Raw genomic sequence first — 15,535 nt, forward strand, 5'->3', positions numbered from 1 at the left:
GGTCACAAATTTCATGCCATTTGGATTTTAAATGATAGAGTTATGCATTTTTGAAGTTTGGCAAAATCACTTGATCACTGGTATAAGTCAAAAGTGACCTATAATGTAGCCTCATATCACATGCTCAAAAAAGTTGAATTAGCTCCCACTCCAAACATAAAAGTTGAAGTAGACACACTTAATTTAATTGTGCAACTTGGAAATATTTCATCTTATAAAAATTGAGCAAGTTATGGCCTTGGGAAGTTGACTTTCAAATTAGGGTTTAGACAAAATGACCTATAATGTTTCAACATAGAAAATGATTTTCCATGCAAAACTAGCTCTACGTCTCAACATGAAAGTTGTTTATAATGTCATTTAGAGTAAGGTTTATCTTGGAATAATTTTCATATGGTGAAAATTGTAGGAGATAGGGTCTAGGGAGACCCAGTTTTGATCAGATGGATTCATCTGGCCAACCACCATCAACCAACTTGCTAACTTCCAATTCTCTTGACTTTATTGGGTCATGGTAGATCATATATGCATAAGATGATGAAATTTGAAGTGTCCCTTGAGAAATTTGATCAATTGGTGAGATAGCTTGTTGGAGAAGTTACTTAAGATACCCAGTCAAACTAGGGTTTCCAAGGCAAATCACCCTCAAACTCTTGAAGCAAACTTGATCAATATAACATGTAGAAGAAAATGGGACTCATATATGATGATCATAACTATTTTTGAGTTGATTCTTGATTGTGCTCTTTGTTCATGAGGGTCTCAAACCCTAGATGTGATCAATGAATCAAGGAGATCACGCCCTACCTACAAAAGAGTTAGATAGACATATTTTTGGTATTTTGGTTAGTAAAAATGATAATTTACAAGTATGATACAATCACAAAATGCTTGGTGATATCTCCCAAAACAAACCCAATGAAAGAGGGGTAAGGAGGATGCCAAGATATGATCCCAATGCTAATGCTTATGATGGAATTTCATGAGGGATCTTAGGGTCAAAATTGGGGTCTTACAGAAACCCCTAACATCCAAGCTTGAAATATTGCTTCAAATACCACTTGATTCAGACATTAGGTTTTTTTTCTTCCACCATGCTTCCTTTACTTCGCTTCTTCCTGGCTTTTCCTAGTTGAACCTGCGATTTATTCGTGCAAAGCCGCCGTGGTTGGTTTTGGGTTTGACTCTAGGGTTTGAGATGAGATCCCGATCCGGGTGTTAGAGTTTGGTAATGGGGTTTATGAGTTCAGATTCGAACTCAGAGGGTTGTTTTTAGGGGGGTACGGTTTCGTTTTGACTGTTCGTCGGAGCTTGAAGGCGGCGCCGCCGTGGATGGCCGCCTGCCACCTTCTTCTCCGGTGAGTCGATCAGAGAGAGGGAGAGGAATATTTGCAGAGTGTTTCACCATTTTGGTGTGAGGAGAGAGAATTGAGTTCTCCAAATGAACTCAATCTCTGTTGAAGGGGGCTTATATTGCCTTACCTCCTCACCGTGCATGTGGGCCAAGTGGCTTGCCCTGAGTGTGCCGCGTGTGGTTGACTGTTGAGTCAACCAGGGGATCCCGTGTGGATCCCTCCACCACATGACAGTGTTCTTCTTTTTAAAACCCGTTTGATCTTTTGACTAGGTCAGATCTTTGGATATGACAGTTAGGGTTTGTTGGTCTGAGTCAACAAGATTGACCAGGGGAGCATTAGATCATCTTTTGGGATTGGGCCTTCGGTTTAGGCCTAAATATGATTTAACTTCTTGCACCCCTGTAGTGCTGATTGTGAGCGCCCTTTTGGGCCTTTTTGGGCTAGAATGCCCACTTTTCTTGTGGATTATTCACACTCTCTTGTTTTTTTATGTATACATTTTGTTTTATTTAAATTGAAAACTTTATATTATTTAACCAATTAATTATTTTATTTAATTAATTAATATCTTACTTAATATTTTTTTTTTTTTTTGTTTCTTAACGTTTAACTTGGTTAATTATTTTTATTGTGAGGCTTGCTTGAGTTATTAGTTTACATTATGCTCGGTTAATTTGTTTATACAAATGTCTGTTTCATCCAAAATTGTGCATTGTGTTTTATTGTCATAATGATGACCACTTATTGGCCACGTCAAATATTTACCAAACCATTTAAAGAAATCCAATAATTATCGATCCAATATTAAGCCCATTCACATATCCTTGTAAGTCAGTCGCTTTTAGCATCGCCATCAACCTCACATAGCTTGCTCTTGGGCTTTCTTACAATGAGACCTATTCGATTTTAATTTATCGAGTAGATGACTGATTCACTAAATAATACAATATATCCACAAAACACAAATTTAAAACCTCGATCCGATGTCGAGTATTTTTATTCAAATCAAATTAAAATACCCGATCACAATCAAATACTATTTCATTTGGAAATGAAAAGGGGGATGGTTTTGAGTTTTCAACTCCTTTCCTCGATTATTTGAATACGAGTTCTCTTACTCGATTAGTCAAATAGTCGTCATTTCTATCCCCCTAAACACAATTAAAACGAATCATTCTTGTAATGACGAAATGAAAAGGGAGATGGTTTTAAGCCTTTAACTCCTCTCCTCGATCGTTTGAATACGAGTTCTCTTATTCGGTTAGTCAAACAATTGTCATTCTTCCGCAAACTTATGACTGAATCAAATCATTTTTACAACAAACTGTATGAAAAGGGAGATGGTCTTAAGTCTTCGATTCCTCTCCTCAAGTGTGTGGATATGAGTTGTCTTACTCATCCATTCGAGCACTTGTCGTTTATTCTAAAATACATCAACCATACTTAAAATCATTTTCATAATTAAACGATGAAAAAGAAAGTGGTCTAGAGTCTTCTATTCCCTTTCCCGATTATTAGGATACGAGTTGTATTACTCGACTATCCGAGCATTCGTCATCCATTCAAAATACCTTAACTATTATTAAGTCCTTTTTATAATTAAGGATGAAAAAGGAAGTGGTCTAGAGTCTTCTATTCCCTCTCTCGACTATTAGGATACGAATTGTCTTACTCGACTATCCGAGTAATCGTCATCCAACCAAAAATATCTTAACCTATCAAGTTTATCCTTTCTCACCCTCGTGTGACCAAAAATCTTTTCAGAAAGAACACTATTTAATCCTTTCTAATGCGCACAACAAACTAGTGCTTAAGCCTCCGCCGAGAGTAGACAAGCCATCGTTTAGCCTTTAGAACGCGATCTAAACAGCTGTTCGGTAAAAGACACCAACCAGTCGTAGTTCCCCGAACTACAAATGCTCTGATTTCCTTATTACACCATAAGGATACGCAGGTAGGAGATTGCTGTATCTTCGCGAGCACACTAATAAAAACCTCCCTTTTCCCCTTTCTGAGGCTCCCATCAATTTCTATTTTCAATATATTTATAACCCAAAGAAAACAAACAACATAAGCTAACACTCAAATTGCAAATTAGAACTAAAAGGTTCCCGTTGAATACAACAGACGTGAGGGGTGCTAATACCTTCCCCTCGCGTAATCGACTCCCGAACCCGAATATGGTTGCAACAACCATTCTTCCATTTTTCAAAGGTTTAACCGATATTTTCCTATTCCTTTATTGGGATAAATAAAGTTCGGTGGCGAATCTGTTCGAACATAATTTTTCCGCGACCATCACGAGGAATCACATTTTTCGAGATGCGACAGATGGCGACTCTGCTGGGGACTAGCTCCAAGCAAAAGAGAGTGAAGCCTAATTTAGTTCAGTTTATGTATTGTCTGTTAATATTGTCTGGTGTTTTATTGGCTATGTATTATTGGGGTTCTCTGATTGGTGGTACTTTGTGAGATAGGCTTTACACCCGAGTCTGAGAAAAACCATAAGTTTAAGTTGGTGGTTGCGTAGTGGACGCCCACAAGGAGTCTTCCTTGTTGGGAAGATACGAAGACCCCGCCTAGAGGAGATTCTCTTGAGATATTATTGCCCGACGAGTCTTCGTCAAGACGATAGTATTCTCAAGTTGGATCAATGACTCTAGGGACCTTTTAACCCACTATATCCGGCGGTTATGTAGTATTTACCTGAAAAGTCTCAGACTTATTGGGTTAATACGAAAGCCCCAATCAGATGAGATCCCTTGGGCGTATTACTACCTTATAGTAGTATTCCCAACCTCGATCTATGACTCTGAGAACCTTATTAGAACCTTGGACTCGAGAGTTGTGTAGTATAGACCCACTATGAGTCTTCCTCTTTGGGACCATACGAAGGCCCCACCCAGACGAGACTCTTTTTGGGGATGTTATTGGCGGATGAGCTTTCGTCATGACAATAACCTTCCTAAACAATGATTGATGACTTTAGGAACCTCTTAACTTTAGCATCCTCCCAAAGGGGTTTTGTTTAGTAACCGAGGATACCCACTCTCACGGCCCGTATGTTGACCTACCCGTGGCATGCATAGCATTATTCATAACATGACATTCATATTATTTTATTTCCAAGGAATCTGAGTATCATAAGTTGCAGGAATTCAAGAAGCATGGAATCAAGCAAAAGAAACATTTACTCTTTCAACTTTAAAGATCCCGATCTAAGAAGCTTACGTGACTTGGTCTCCCAGATGCACCCGGTATACAGAATCAATTTTGGGAAGAATTATGGCAATCTGCTCAACATGCTCAACCAACGAGTGGACCATACAACTTTAGTCACTCTGGCCCAATTCTATGACCTACCTTGTTTCACATTCCAAGATTTCCAGCTAGCACCAACGTTGGAAGAATTCGAGCGTCTTGTTAGGATTCCTATGAAGAACAAGCCACTGTTTGAAGGGATATATGAATCTTTGCCCCTTGAGATCATTACTAGCACGCTTCACATGGACGAAAGGGAAGTAAAGGCTAACCTAGAGACCAAAGGGAATACCAAAGGATTTTCGCTAAGCTTTCTCTTGGAAAGAGCTCATACCCTACTAAAGGCAGAAAGCTGGGACGCTTGTTACTTCGCTATTGCGTTGGCTATCTATGGCATCATCCTGTTCCCAAATATGGATGGTTTCATAGACCTGGTTGTTATCTGCATCTTCCTCACCGGAAACCCAGTACCCACCTTGTTAGCTGATGTTTACTATTACATGAGCCATAGGTACACCAAGAAGAAAGAAATGATTGCTTGTTGTGCTCCTTTACTATATCAGTGGTTTCTTGAGCATCTTCCAAAGACAGGTGTTTGGGTAGAACAGACAGATACTAGTTGGCCTCAGAGATTGGGGTCGCTCCGATCCGAAGGTCTTTCTTGGTATTCCAAAGAATACATCAACATGGACATCATATTCAGCTCTGGAGATTTCCCTAATCTACCACTTATTGGAACTCAAGGATGTGTGAATTCTAACCCGGTTCTATCACTAAGACAGCTTGGCTACCCAATGGAAGGCCCTCTAGAGGCAAGGTTTTTGGAAGCTTTCTTGTTGCTTGGCTTTGGGGTTGAGAATCCTAGCTTGTTCCAACGAATCAAAGAGGCTTGGAAGAATGTCAATCGAAAAGGGAGAGCTAATTTGGGGAGAGCTAATGGGATTACAAAAGAACCATATTTTCATTGGGTAAAGGAAAGGGTGGAGATGATCAAAATGCCATTCGTCACTCGGACACCTGTACCTCTTCCTGAACCTAAGCTCACCCATATCCCTACTGAAGAAGTGGATAAACTCAAGATCACCATGGCAAAATTAGAAAGAGAAAATGAAGAGTTGAAGTTAAAACTCCAACAAGTCATCAATGAGAAAAACACCATAAAGTGGGAGCTTGAGAGAAAGGATGTACAACTTCAAGCACATGTGGAAAAGTTTAACAAAGAGGAGCATAAAAGGAAAAAGATCAAGGTGCGATTAGAACAAGCTGACCTTTGTCTAGATACTCTTAAGGGTCAATTACGACAAGCCCAGAAGGAATGTCAGGACAATGAGCATTGGTGGCATCTGGCCATAAAGGAAAACAAGACGATAAGAGATACACTTGGGGCTCAGATAAAAGAACTCACCATTTATGTTCGTCATGCAAAGGCTGAAGCGGATCAAGAACGCCGACTCAAAAATATAGCCACCGAAGCTTCTAGGGTTTCACCCATAATATGGGAGGAGAAGTGTCGAGAAGTGAGAGACGTAAAAGAGTCTGCCAGCTATTGGAAGAGCCAGCTAGAGTCATTACACCAAGACAACTCCATATGCTTGAAGGAACGAGAGTATATGATTTAAGATTATGAATCCTTTAAGAAGACCATATACTTCTTGCAAGGAGATATGGATAAGTTCCATACGAAGCTCGATTGGATGGTGGGGTTCTGTAATTGGGCGGCTAAAGAATTACCATGGAAGTTAAGAGACGCGGTTGAAGAGTTGAAGGAAGATAGCACTCCTCCAGCCATAATCAGTTTCATTTTGCTCTGTAGAGGGTTGCTAAAGAGATTCAAGGAAGCACTAGAAGAGCTCCAAGCCAGAAAGCCTGCAGTTTAGTTTTCCTATGTCTTATATTTTGTTCCTTTGACAATGTATTTTGAACTAGGGCCTTTTGGACCCCTACGTTATGTACTTGAATGAATGATGTTTAGAATTACTCCATTATTTTTATTCTAAGTATTTCTTGTTTCTCCGAATTGCTAACAACTAATGAAACTCGAACGATTCCCTGAAAATAAAATATGCATAACATTCGCATCCTCATTATGCATCATGCTTCATAAAAACAAAAAAAACTTACCCAACCTTTTGTACCCTTTATCCAGCAACGCTGACTAATCAACACCGATATGAGACGTGAAACAACTACAAGATAACGTTAGAGCAAGTTGAGGCTAACCAAGTTACCATGAGGACAGACATCAATGCGATCCAAGAGAAAATGGATCAACTGTTAGAAACAATGCTCACAATCGCCCAGAGAGAGAGAGGGTTTTGGATGCAGAAGCTGGGGCAAGGAAGAATGATAGCACATCAGGATTGGCCCAACAAGACGAGAGCTTCATCCATACTAGGGGTGTTTGCGGTGCGGTTTGGGCGGTTTTTGCGATAAAAATCACCCGAACCGCAAGAGAAAAAAGCATGCGGTTCGGTTTGGTTATGTTGACTTTTAAAAATAAAACCAAACCAAACCAAACCAAATCAATGCGGTTTGGGTTAGTTCGGTTGGTTCGGTTTTTTATAATATTTTTATTGAGCCATATATACTCCTATAAATAACGACATAACTTTGTGTTTAGTCATTCATACATTACTAAATAACATCAAAATTCATCATATTTAGACAAAAATGTTTCATTCAATATACAAAAACCCAGATTAGACAAAAGTGGAATAAAAGACAAATATAAATAGTAGCATAAAATAATATCAAAGACATTATAATAAAACATAAAAAAAACATATGAGATGAGAGATTAGAGAAGATGGAAAAAAGAACATAAGAGATACGAGATTGAGAAGAAAAGTGCAATAAAAACATAATTGGAAGAGAAAATAGTAACATAAAAGATAAAAAAGAAAGAACACAATAGAGGACTTATTAGAGTAGAATAGGCGAGACCTACATGGAAAAGAAGATGAGAAGAATGTGTGATACTACTATGAGAGATTTAAGAAGGTTGAAATTGAAACCCTAAGTGTGATTAAGAGAAAATCGTTTGTAATTGTAAGGTTAAGGCATACTAGGTTTGAGGTTTGGGTTGGATGTGGGATAAGTGAACTTTGAGTTGTAACATAATGCGGTTTGGTTTGGTTTAGTTCGGTTTGCAAAACACAAACCGCAAACCAAACCAAACCGTGCGGTTTTATTAAAAAATGACCCAAACAAATCCGAACCAAATGCGGTTTTTTGCGGTTTCGGTTTGGTTTGGTTTGGTTTGCGGTTTTCTATTGGTTTGGTTTGGTTTTGAACACCCCTAATCCACACCAAGAAGAGTCTGATTCATATACCGGTAGGAAGCAAAGGGAATGGGGATCGTGTAGAGCCCTTTGATGCGTCTACTCATCATGGATCCGAAATGGGAGATGACCCGTACGACGCTTTCTATGTGCCTGATCAACCGAAATCTAAGATACTTCCAGATCCTGCTGCAGATAGACTTCGTGCCTTGAAAAAGAAGATCAAAGCTATAGAGGGGAATAATATCTTCGACGCCACTACCATGAACATACATTTGGTATCAAATTTGGTCATCCTGACTAAATTTAAGACTCCTGATTTCGAGAAATACAAAGGCCAGACTTGCCCAAGAAGTCACCTGGTAATGTACTTCAGGAAAATGGCTGCTCATACTGAAAACGACAAACCGCTTATACACTGTTTCCAAGACAGTTTAAGTGGAGCGTCTCTAAGATGGTACATGAGCTTAGAGCAAGGGCGGATTCAAAACTGGGAAGATTTGGCTGACGCATTTCTCCGTCAATACAAATATAACTTAGATATGGCGCCCGACCAGATGCAGTTACAAGGGATGGCCATGAAAGAAAGGGAGTCATTTAAAGAATACGCCCAATGATGGAGAGAGTTGGCTGCCCAGGTAGAGCCACCATTATCTGAAAAGGAAATGACTGGAATATTTGTGCACACCCTAAAGGACCCATTCTTTGATAGATTGGTAAGTAGTGCAGCGTCCGACTTTGCGCATCTAGTCACAATCGGAGATCGCATAGAAAAAGGGTTGAGGGATGGAAAGATTCCAGGAGCTGTGGTAGCCCCTAGCACACCGAAAAAGTATTCTGGAGGCTTCCAGAAGAAAAAAGAAGGTGATACGAACTCTATATCCAGAGGCTATAAGGGGAAGCAGCAGGATTCATATGGCCAAGTCGCAGCCGTGGTACCCATACCTTATCAACAACCCATACATCAACAACAAATGTATCAACCACAACATCAACAACATCGTCAACAGCAGAACACCGCGCCACCAAGACAATTCAGGCTAAGGCCTCCAAGAAGGCAACTTGATCCTCTACCAGTACCTTATAGCCAAATATTCCCATACTTGCAAAAGGAGGGGCTTTTGACGTTGAGGGAACTAAAACCGGCTGTTTTTCCATATCCACCCGGGTATGATGCTAATGCCCATTGTGAGTTTCACATGGGAGCGCCCGACCATACCCTGGAGAAGTGTTTTGCATTTCAAAATCGGGTACAAGACTTGATTGAAGCAAAGGCTGTCACCTTCACTCCGAGACGCCCGAACGTGAACACCAATCCCATGCCAACACATGGGGATGCTTTCGTCAGTGCCATCGAGGAGAGTGATCAGGATGAATTGATTCGTAAGGTTGAAGAAATTCAAACCCATATCGCCATGATAGGAACACAACTGCTAAAGAGTGGTCTAATCCTAGAGGAGCTAGCTGATGAAGAAAACGATAAAAAATTGAGGAATTTTATACAATAAATGTTGGATCAAGGCGAGTTGCAGATCAATCGCCGCGTCAAAAGCAAGGGCAAGGAAGAGATATCAGTGGTGGACATCCCTTATGATGAGGTTAATGTAGAAATCCCTATAAGCCCATTGGTGATAGAGTTTCCGGCACCGTTCACATATGAAGATGAGAAGGCGGTCCCGTGGATATATCAGCCCAGAGCTTTTAAGCAAGGGCAGGAATACCAACCCTTGGTGATCAATGAACCAAACGTCACCTTGATAGTAGGGCCAACTGGAATGACGCGTAGTGACCGAATGTTCGCGCCAAAGACTGTTGATGCTTCTGCAAAAGCTAAAGGGAAGGAAGTTGCTGTCCAAATCCCCGTCCCGAATCAAGAAATGCAAGAAATGCACCTGTCTCCTAAAGCTGCAGTAACTCGTGAAGAGGCCGAGGAATTTATGAGGATAATCAAGAAGAGTGATTATAAAGTGGTGGACCAATTGAATCAAACACCTTCAAAAATCTCCATGTTATCTTTGTTGCTCAACTCAGAAGCACACATGAACTCGTTGTTGAAAGTGTTAAGCGTGTCACATATCACGAAAGACATAACGATAGAACAGTTTGACAATGTGATAGCTTGTGTGACCACTGGATTTTTTTTGGGGTTTAACGATGATGAACTGCCGGTCGAGGGAAAGAACCATAACAAAGCCCTACATATCTCCTTGAAATGCATAGACACTATACTATCAAGGGTATTAGTAGACACAGGTTCCTCACTGAACGTCATACCGAAGACCACTTTGATAAAGCTACCAATGGAAGGGATGAATATGAAGCCCAACACTCTAATTGTAAAGGCATTTGATGGCTCAAGACGAGCAGTGATAGGGGAGGTTGCCTTATATCAAAATAGGCCCAACTATTTTCAATATCACATTCCGGGTTATGGACATACATCCCGGTTATAGTTGCCTACTTAGGAGACCATGGATTCACTCTGCAGGCGCCGTCACTTCCACTTTACATCAAAATCTAAAATTCATTACAAATGACAAGATGATTGTGATTGGAGGGAAGGAGGATATCTTGGTTAGCCACTTAACATCTTTCCGGTATATCGAGGTGGATGGAGAGATAACCGAGACACCATTCCAATCCTTGGAAGTGGTAAATATGATGGCCATCCAGCAGACATTGGAGACCTCGAAATCAGGACCGTCCATGGCCTCGTGGCAAGGAGCTAAGGCTGTTATGGAAAGTGAAAATTCTTAAGACTGGGGCAAAGTGGTGGAAGTGCGAGAGAAGCGAGACAAGTTTGGGTTAGGGTATGACCCGTCATCAATTGAAACCGGTAACCAACACGTCAAAGAGCAGATTCCTTTGGTAGAAGAGACGTTCATCAGCGCTGGCCACATTTTTGGCAGCCATGTGGCAATGATCAATAATGAAGTTCGTGAAGAGGGGCTGTCTAGCTGGATACGACAAGCCACACCTAATGAAGAACTGACAAACTAGAAGGCTGTGGAAGTCCCCCAATTTTTTCAAAAGTAATTTTATTATTTTAGACAAAACCCTGTGCTTTGCCCAAGGCACAATGGTGTGTTGTAGGGCCTCCTTTATCTTGCAAGAAGTTTTTATATCATTAATAAAATGGTGATTTGAATTCAATTTTTTGTTTCTTTCCTTTCATTTTTTCCATTACAATAAAATGGCATCAATTTTTATGCACGCACTTTCTAAATAAACTGCATAAATCATAACATGCAGAGACACCACCAAGACCATTGATAACGACACTGCTAGGGTCTGGCATGATTTTGATTGTATAATCTACCAAGCTGAAGACGAAGTGGGGGAAGATTGTGAACTCTCTGAAGAGTTGGCCAGATTACTCAGACAAGAAGAGAAGGTCATTCAACCACACCAGGAGGACGTCGAAGTTATCAATCTGGGAACAGAAGAAGACAAGAGGGAAGTAAGGGTAGGTCCCGTGCTTCAAGATGCAGTGAAGACAAGATTGATAGAGCTCCTCCACGAATATGATGATGTGTTTGCATGGTCATACAAAGATATGCCCGGATTAGACACTGACATCGTGGCCCACAAGCTTCCCTTTAAAGAAGAATGCTCTCCCGTCAAACAAAAGCTAAGAAGAACTCGACCGGATATGGCTCTCAAGATCAGAGAAGAGGTGAGAAAGCAGTTTGATGCCGGTTTCCTGGAAGTCGCTAAGTACCCAGAATGGGTTACCAACATTGTACCGGTACCGAAGAAAGATGGAAAGTCTGCATGTGCGTAGACTATCGAGACTTAAACATAGCTAGTCCCAAAGACGATTTCCCATTACCTCACATTGATGTATTGGTGGATAACACAACTCAGTTCTCCGTATTTTCCTTTATGGATGGCTTCTCTGGATACAACCAAATTAAAATGGATCCCGAGGACATGGAGAAGACCATGTTCATTACCCATTGGGGCACCTTTTGTTACAAAGTGATGCCGTTTGGATTAAAGAACACGGGGGAAACATATCAATGTGCTATGGTGACTCTCTTTCATGACATGATTCATAAAGAGATTGAGGTGTATGTTGATGACATGATTGCCAAATGCCAGACAGAAGAAGAGCACATCACTAACCTGGAGAAATTGTTTGCTCGTTTAAGGAAGTTTAGGTTGAGACTTAATCCTAACAAATGCACATTTGGGGTTCGATTTGGGAAGCTTTTAGGCTTCATTGTAAGTCAAAAGGGAATTGAAGTAGATCCCGACAAGGTTCGAGCCATTCAAAACATGCCTGCACCGAGGACTAAGAAGGAAGTTTGTGGTTTCTTGGGAAGACTGAATTACATCGCCAGGTTTATCTCTCACCTTATTGCCACATGTAAACCAATATTCAAGCTTCTAAGGAAGAATCAAGGCGCGGAGTGGAATGATGACTGCCAAACATCCTTCAATAAAATCAAATAATACTTACAAGAGCCGCCGATTCTAATGCCCCCTGTAGAAGGGAGACCTCTCATCATGTACCTAACAGTGCTCGATGAATCCATGGGTTGTGTATTGGGACAACAAGATGAGACTGGTAGAAAAGAGCATTCCATATATTATTTGAGCAAGAAGTTTAATGATTGCGAGACCAGATATTCGTTACTCGAGAAGACTTGTTGTGCACTCGCATGGGCCGCTAAGCGTCTCAGGCAGTACATGCTAACCCACACGACTTGGTTGGTATCTAAAATGGATCCCATCAAGTACATATTGGAGAAACCAACTCTTACCGGTAGGATTGCCCGATGGCAAATGTTGTTATCAGAATACGATATTCAATATGTTGCGCAAAAGGCAATTAAAGGAAGCGTATTAGCAGACCATCTTTCTCACCAACCGTTAGAGGATTACCAGCCTTTGAAGTTTGACCTCCCAGATGAGGACATCATGGTTGTTAAGGATGCTGAAGACTCCGAACCAGAGGAGATTCTTGAGCCAAAAGCAGGATGGACTCTCATGTTCGACGGTGCCTCAAATGCAATAGGCCATGGAATTGGGGCAGTGCTGATGTCTCCCAAGAATTTCCATCTACCATTCACCGCGAAACTCTGTTTTACCTGCACAAATAACATGGCTGAGTATGAAGCTTGCATACTAGGGTTGGAAGAAGCTATTGAGTTGAAGATCAAGGTGCTAGAAGTATTCGGGGATTCCGCTCTAGTGATACATCAGATCAGAGGTGATTGGGAAACAAGACATGCTAATCTAATTCCATACCGGGATTACGTGCTGAAGTTACTCCCAAAATTTGAAAAAATCACTTTCTCTCATATTCCTCGAGAAGAGAATCAGATGACAGATGCCTTAGCAACCTTGGCTTCCATGTACAAGTTAATATGGCCCAACCATCAGCCTCACATTGAAATTAGGCGTTTTGATGAACCCGTGCATTGCCTGACGATAGCAGAAGAGCCAGATGGTAAACCCTAGTTCTTCGACATCAAATAGTATCTAGAGAAGCAGGAATACCCGGCGGGGGCCTCTAGCCTTGATAAGAGGACTCTCTAGAGGTTGGCATCGAAGTTCCTCTTGAATGGGGGGGTAGTATACAAACAAAATTATGACATGGTTTTGTTGAGGTGTGTGGACAAACATGAAGCTAATCAGCTTATGAAGGACATACACGAAGGGTCCTTCGGCACACACGCAAGTGGGCACGCCATGGCGAAGAAAATCCTAAGGGCAGGTTACTACTGGTTAACGATGGAAGCCGACTGTTATCATTACACCAGAACATGCTACAAATGCCAAATCTATGCTGACAAAATACATGTACCGCCTACCCCGCTAAATGTTATAGCATCACCTTGGCCATTCTCTATGTGGGGCATCGACATGATCGGGATGATAGAACCCAAAGCATCTAATGGACATAGATTTATCTTGGTGTCCATAGACTACTTTACCAAATGGGTGGAAGCCACATCTTATGCGAATGTCACGAAACACGTAGTCGCCCGTTTCTTAAAAAACAACATCATATGTCGATACAGGATTCCCAACAAAATCATCACTAATAACGGGTCCAATCTCAACAACAAGACCATGGAGGAGTTATGTACAACATTCAAGATTGAGCATCACAACTCATCACCATATCGACCTAGGATGAATGGGGCTGTTGAAGCTGCAAACAAAAATATCAAGAAAATCATCCAGAAGATGGTAGTCACGTATAAGGATTGGCATGAGATGCTACCTTTTGCGTTACACGGTTATCGTACGTTGGTACGAACTTCAACAGGGGCAACCCCTTATTCCTTGGTATACGGCATGGAAGCAGTTCTCCCAATAGAAGTAGAAATTCCCTCGATGAAAGTCTTGATGGAGGCTTAGTTAGACGAGGCAGAATGGGTTCAATCAAGGTTCGATGAGCTCAACCTTATTGAGGAGAAACGCTTGAAAGCATTATGTCACGGCCAACTCTATCAGAGGCGTCTTAAGAGGGCATTCGACAAAAAAGTCCGTGCTAGGGTGTTTCAAGAGGGAGATTTGGTGCTAAAGAAAATCTTGCCCATTCACAAGGACTCCAAGGGGAAATGGACACCACATTATGAAGGTCCATTTGTGGTAGTTAGAGCCTTTTCCGGAGGCGCTCTAATCCTGGCAACTATGGATGGTGATGAATTGCCAATTCCTACCAATGCTGATGCTGTTAAAAAGTATTTTACCTAAAAAAGTGGAATAATAAAAGCCGCTAAATCGAAAACCTGAAAGGGAGATTTAGGCAAAAATGACTATTCCGGTGGGTCAAAAACCCGAAAGGGAGATCCAGGCAAAAATTAGGGATAAAAATAAAAAAGGACTGACCCGCTGAGTTAAAAACCCGAAAGGGCGGCTCAGGTAAAAATGGGTATCCCGGTGGATCGAAAACCCGAAAGGGCGGCCCAGGCAAAAGTTAGGGATTAATTCCAAGGCAAAGAGCTGTACTTTCAGGCGTCTAACATATCCCTCGAAGACAAAGAATCAATCTACCTAACTTTTCAAAAGCGAGGTGCTCGGACTATCAAAAACATAAGGATCATAGCGGTGTGGAAACTCAATAGGAACTCAATTTTATTGCCGTCTTGTTTCTATGCACAGTAATTACCTTATTAAGGAATTGCATCTTTATGTACAATCGCCCATTTAAGGGTCAAATCAATAAAAGAGAAATTTTCTCGTCAAAAGTTGTGCCCAAATTATTTTGTATTTTATCTGTTTGTTTGCAAAGCGCCTTTATTTTTTATAAACATCACTCTTAAAGATTTTGGAGAAAATAAAAACACATAATTGAATGAAATGATAAAGTTGCTTTTGAAATAGTAAAAGGGTAAATCTCATAGTCTCCAAGTTTGTTCTTGTTTTTCATAGAGGTGTAGGACTGTTTGCAGACACCTATGTCCGTTTCAATTGCTAATCAAATGCCTCTCATAGATATACTCATGGTATAGCCAAACCGGGGTAAGTCTCCAGTGCATTTCCAACAAAAATATTAATAAATTGTGGTTGAAGTATCGCCTGTTGAAAAGTCTGAACCCTTCAATGGCTTGGAGTGACCCAAACATATTCCCAAAATTACCCAGTGGGGCATCAAAACTTGATCTCCATTGGTCA

At 40.9% G+C, this 15,535-nt stretch overlaps 1 protein-coding gene across 1 annotated transcript; it reads left to right on the forward strand.

Moving 5' to 3' along the window:
- Window positions 1–4,525: 4,525 nt before the first annotated feature.
- LOC127123503 (uncharacterized) lies at window positions 4,526–6,238 on the forward strand. The gene has a single exon (XM_051053713.1). The coding sequence runs from the start codon at window positions 4,526–4,528 to the stop codon at window positions 6,236–6,238; it is 1,713 nt and encodes a 570-aa protein (XP_050909670.1).
- The last annotated feature ends 9,297 nt before the right edge of the window (window positions 6,239–15,535 follow it).

The sequence above is a fragment of the Lathyrus oleraceus genome, chromosome 2 (assembly GCF_024323335.1).
Source record: "Lathyrus oleraceus cultivar Zhongwan6 chromosome 2, CAAS_Psat_ZW6_1.0, whole genome shotgun sequence".
NCBI lineage: Eukaryota > Viridiplantae > Streptophyta > Magnoliopsida > Fabales > Fabaceae > Lathyrus > Lathyrus oleraceus.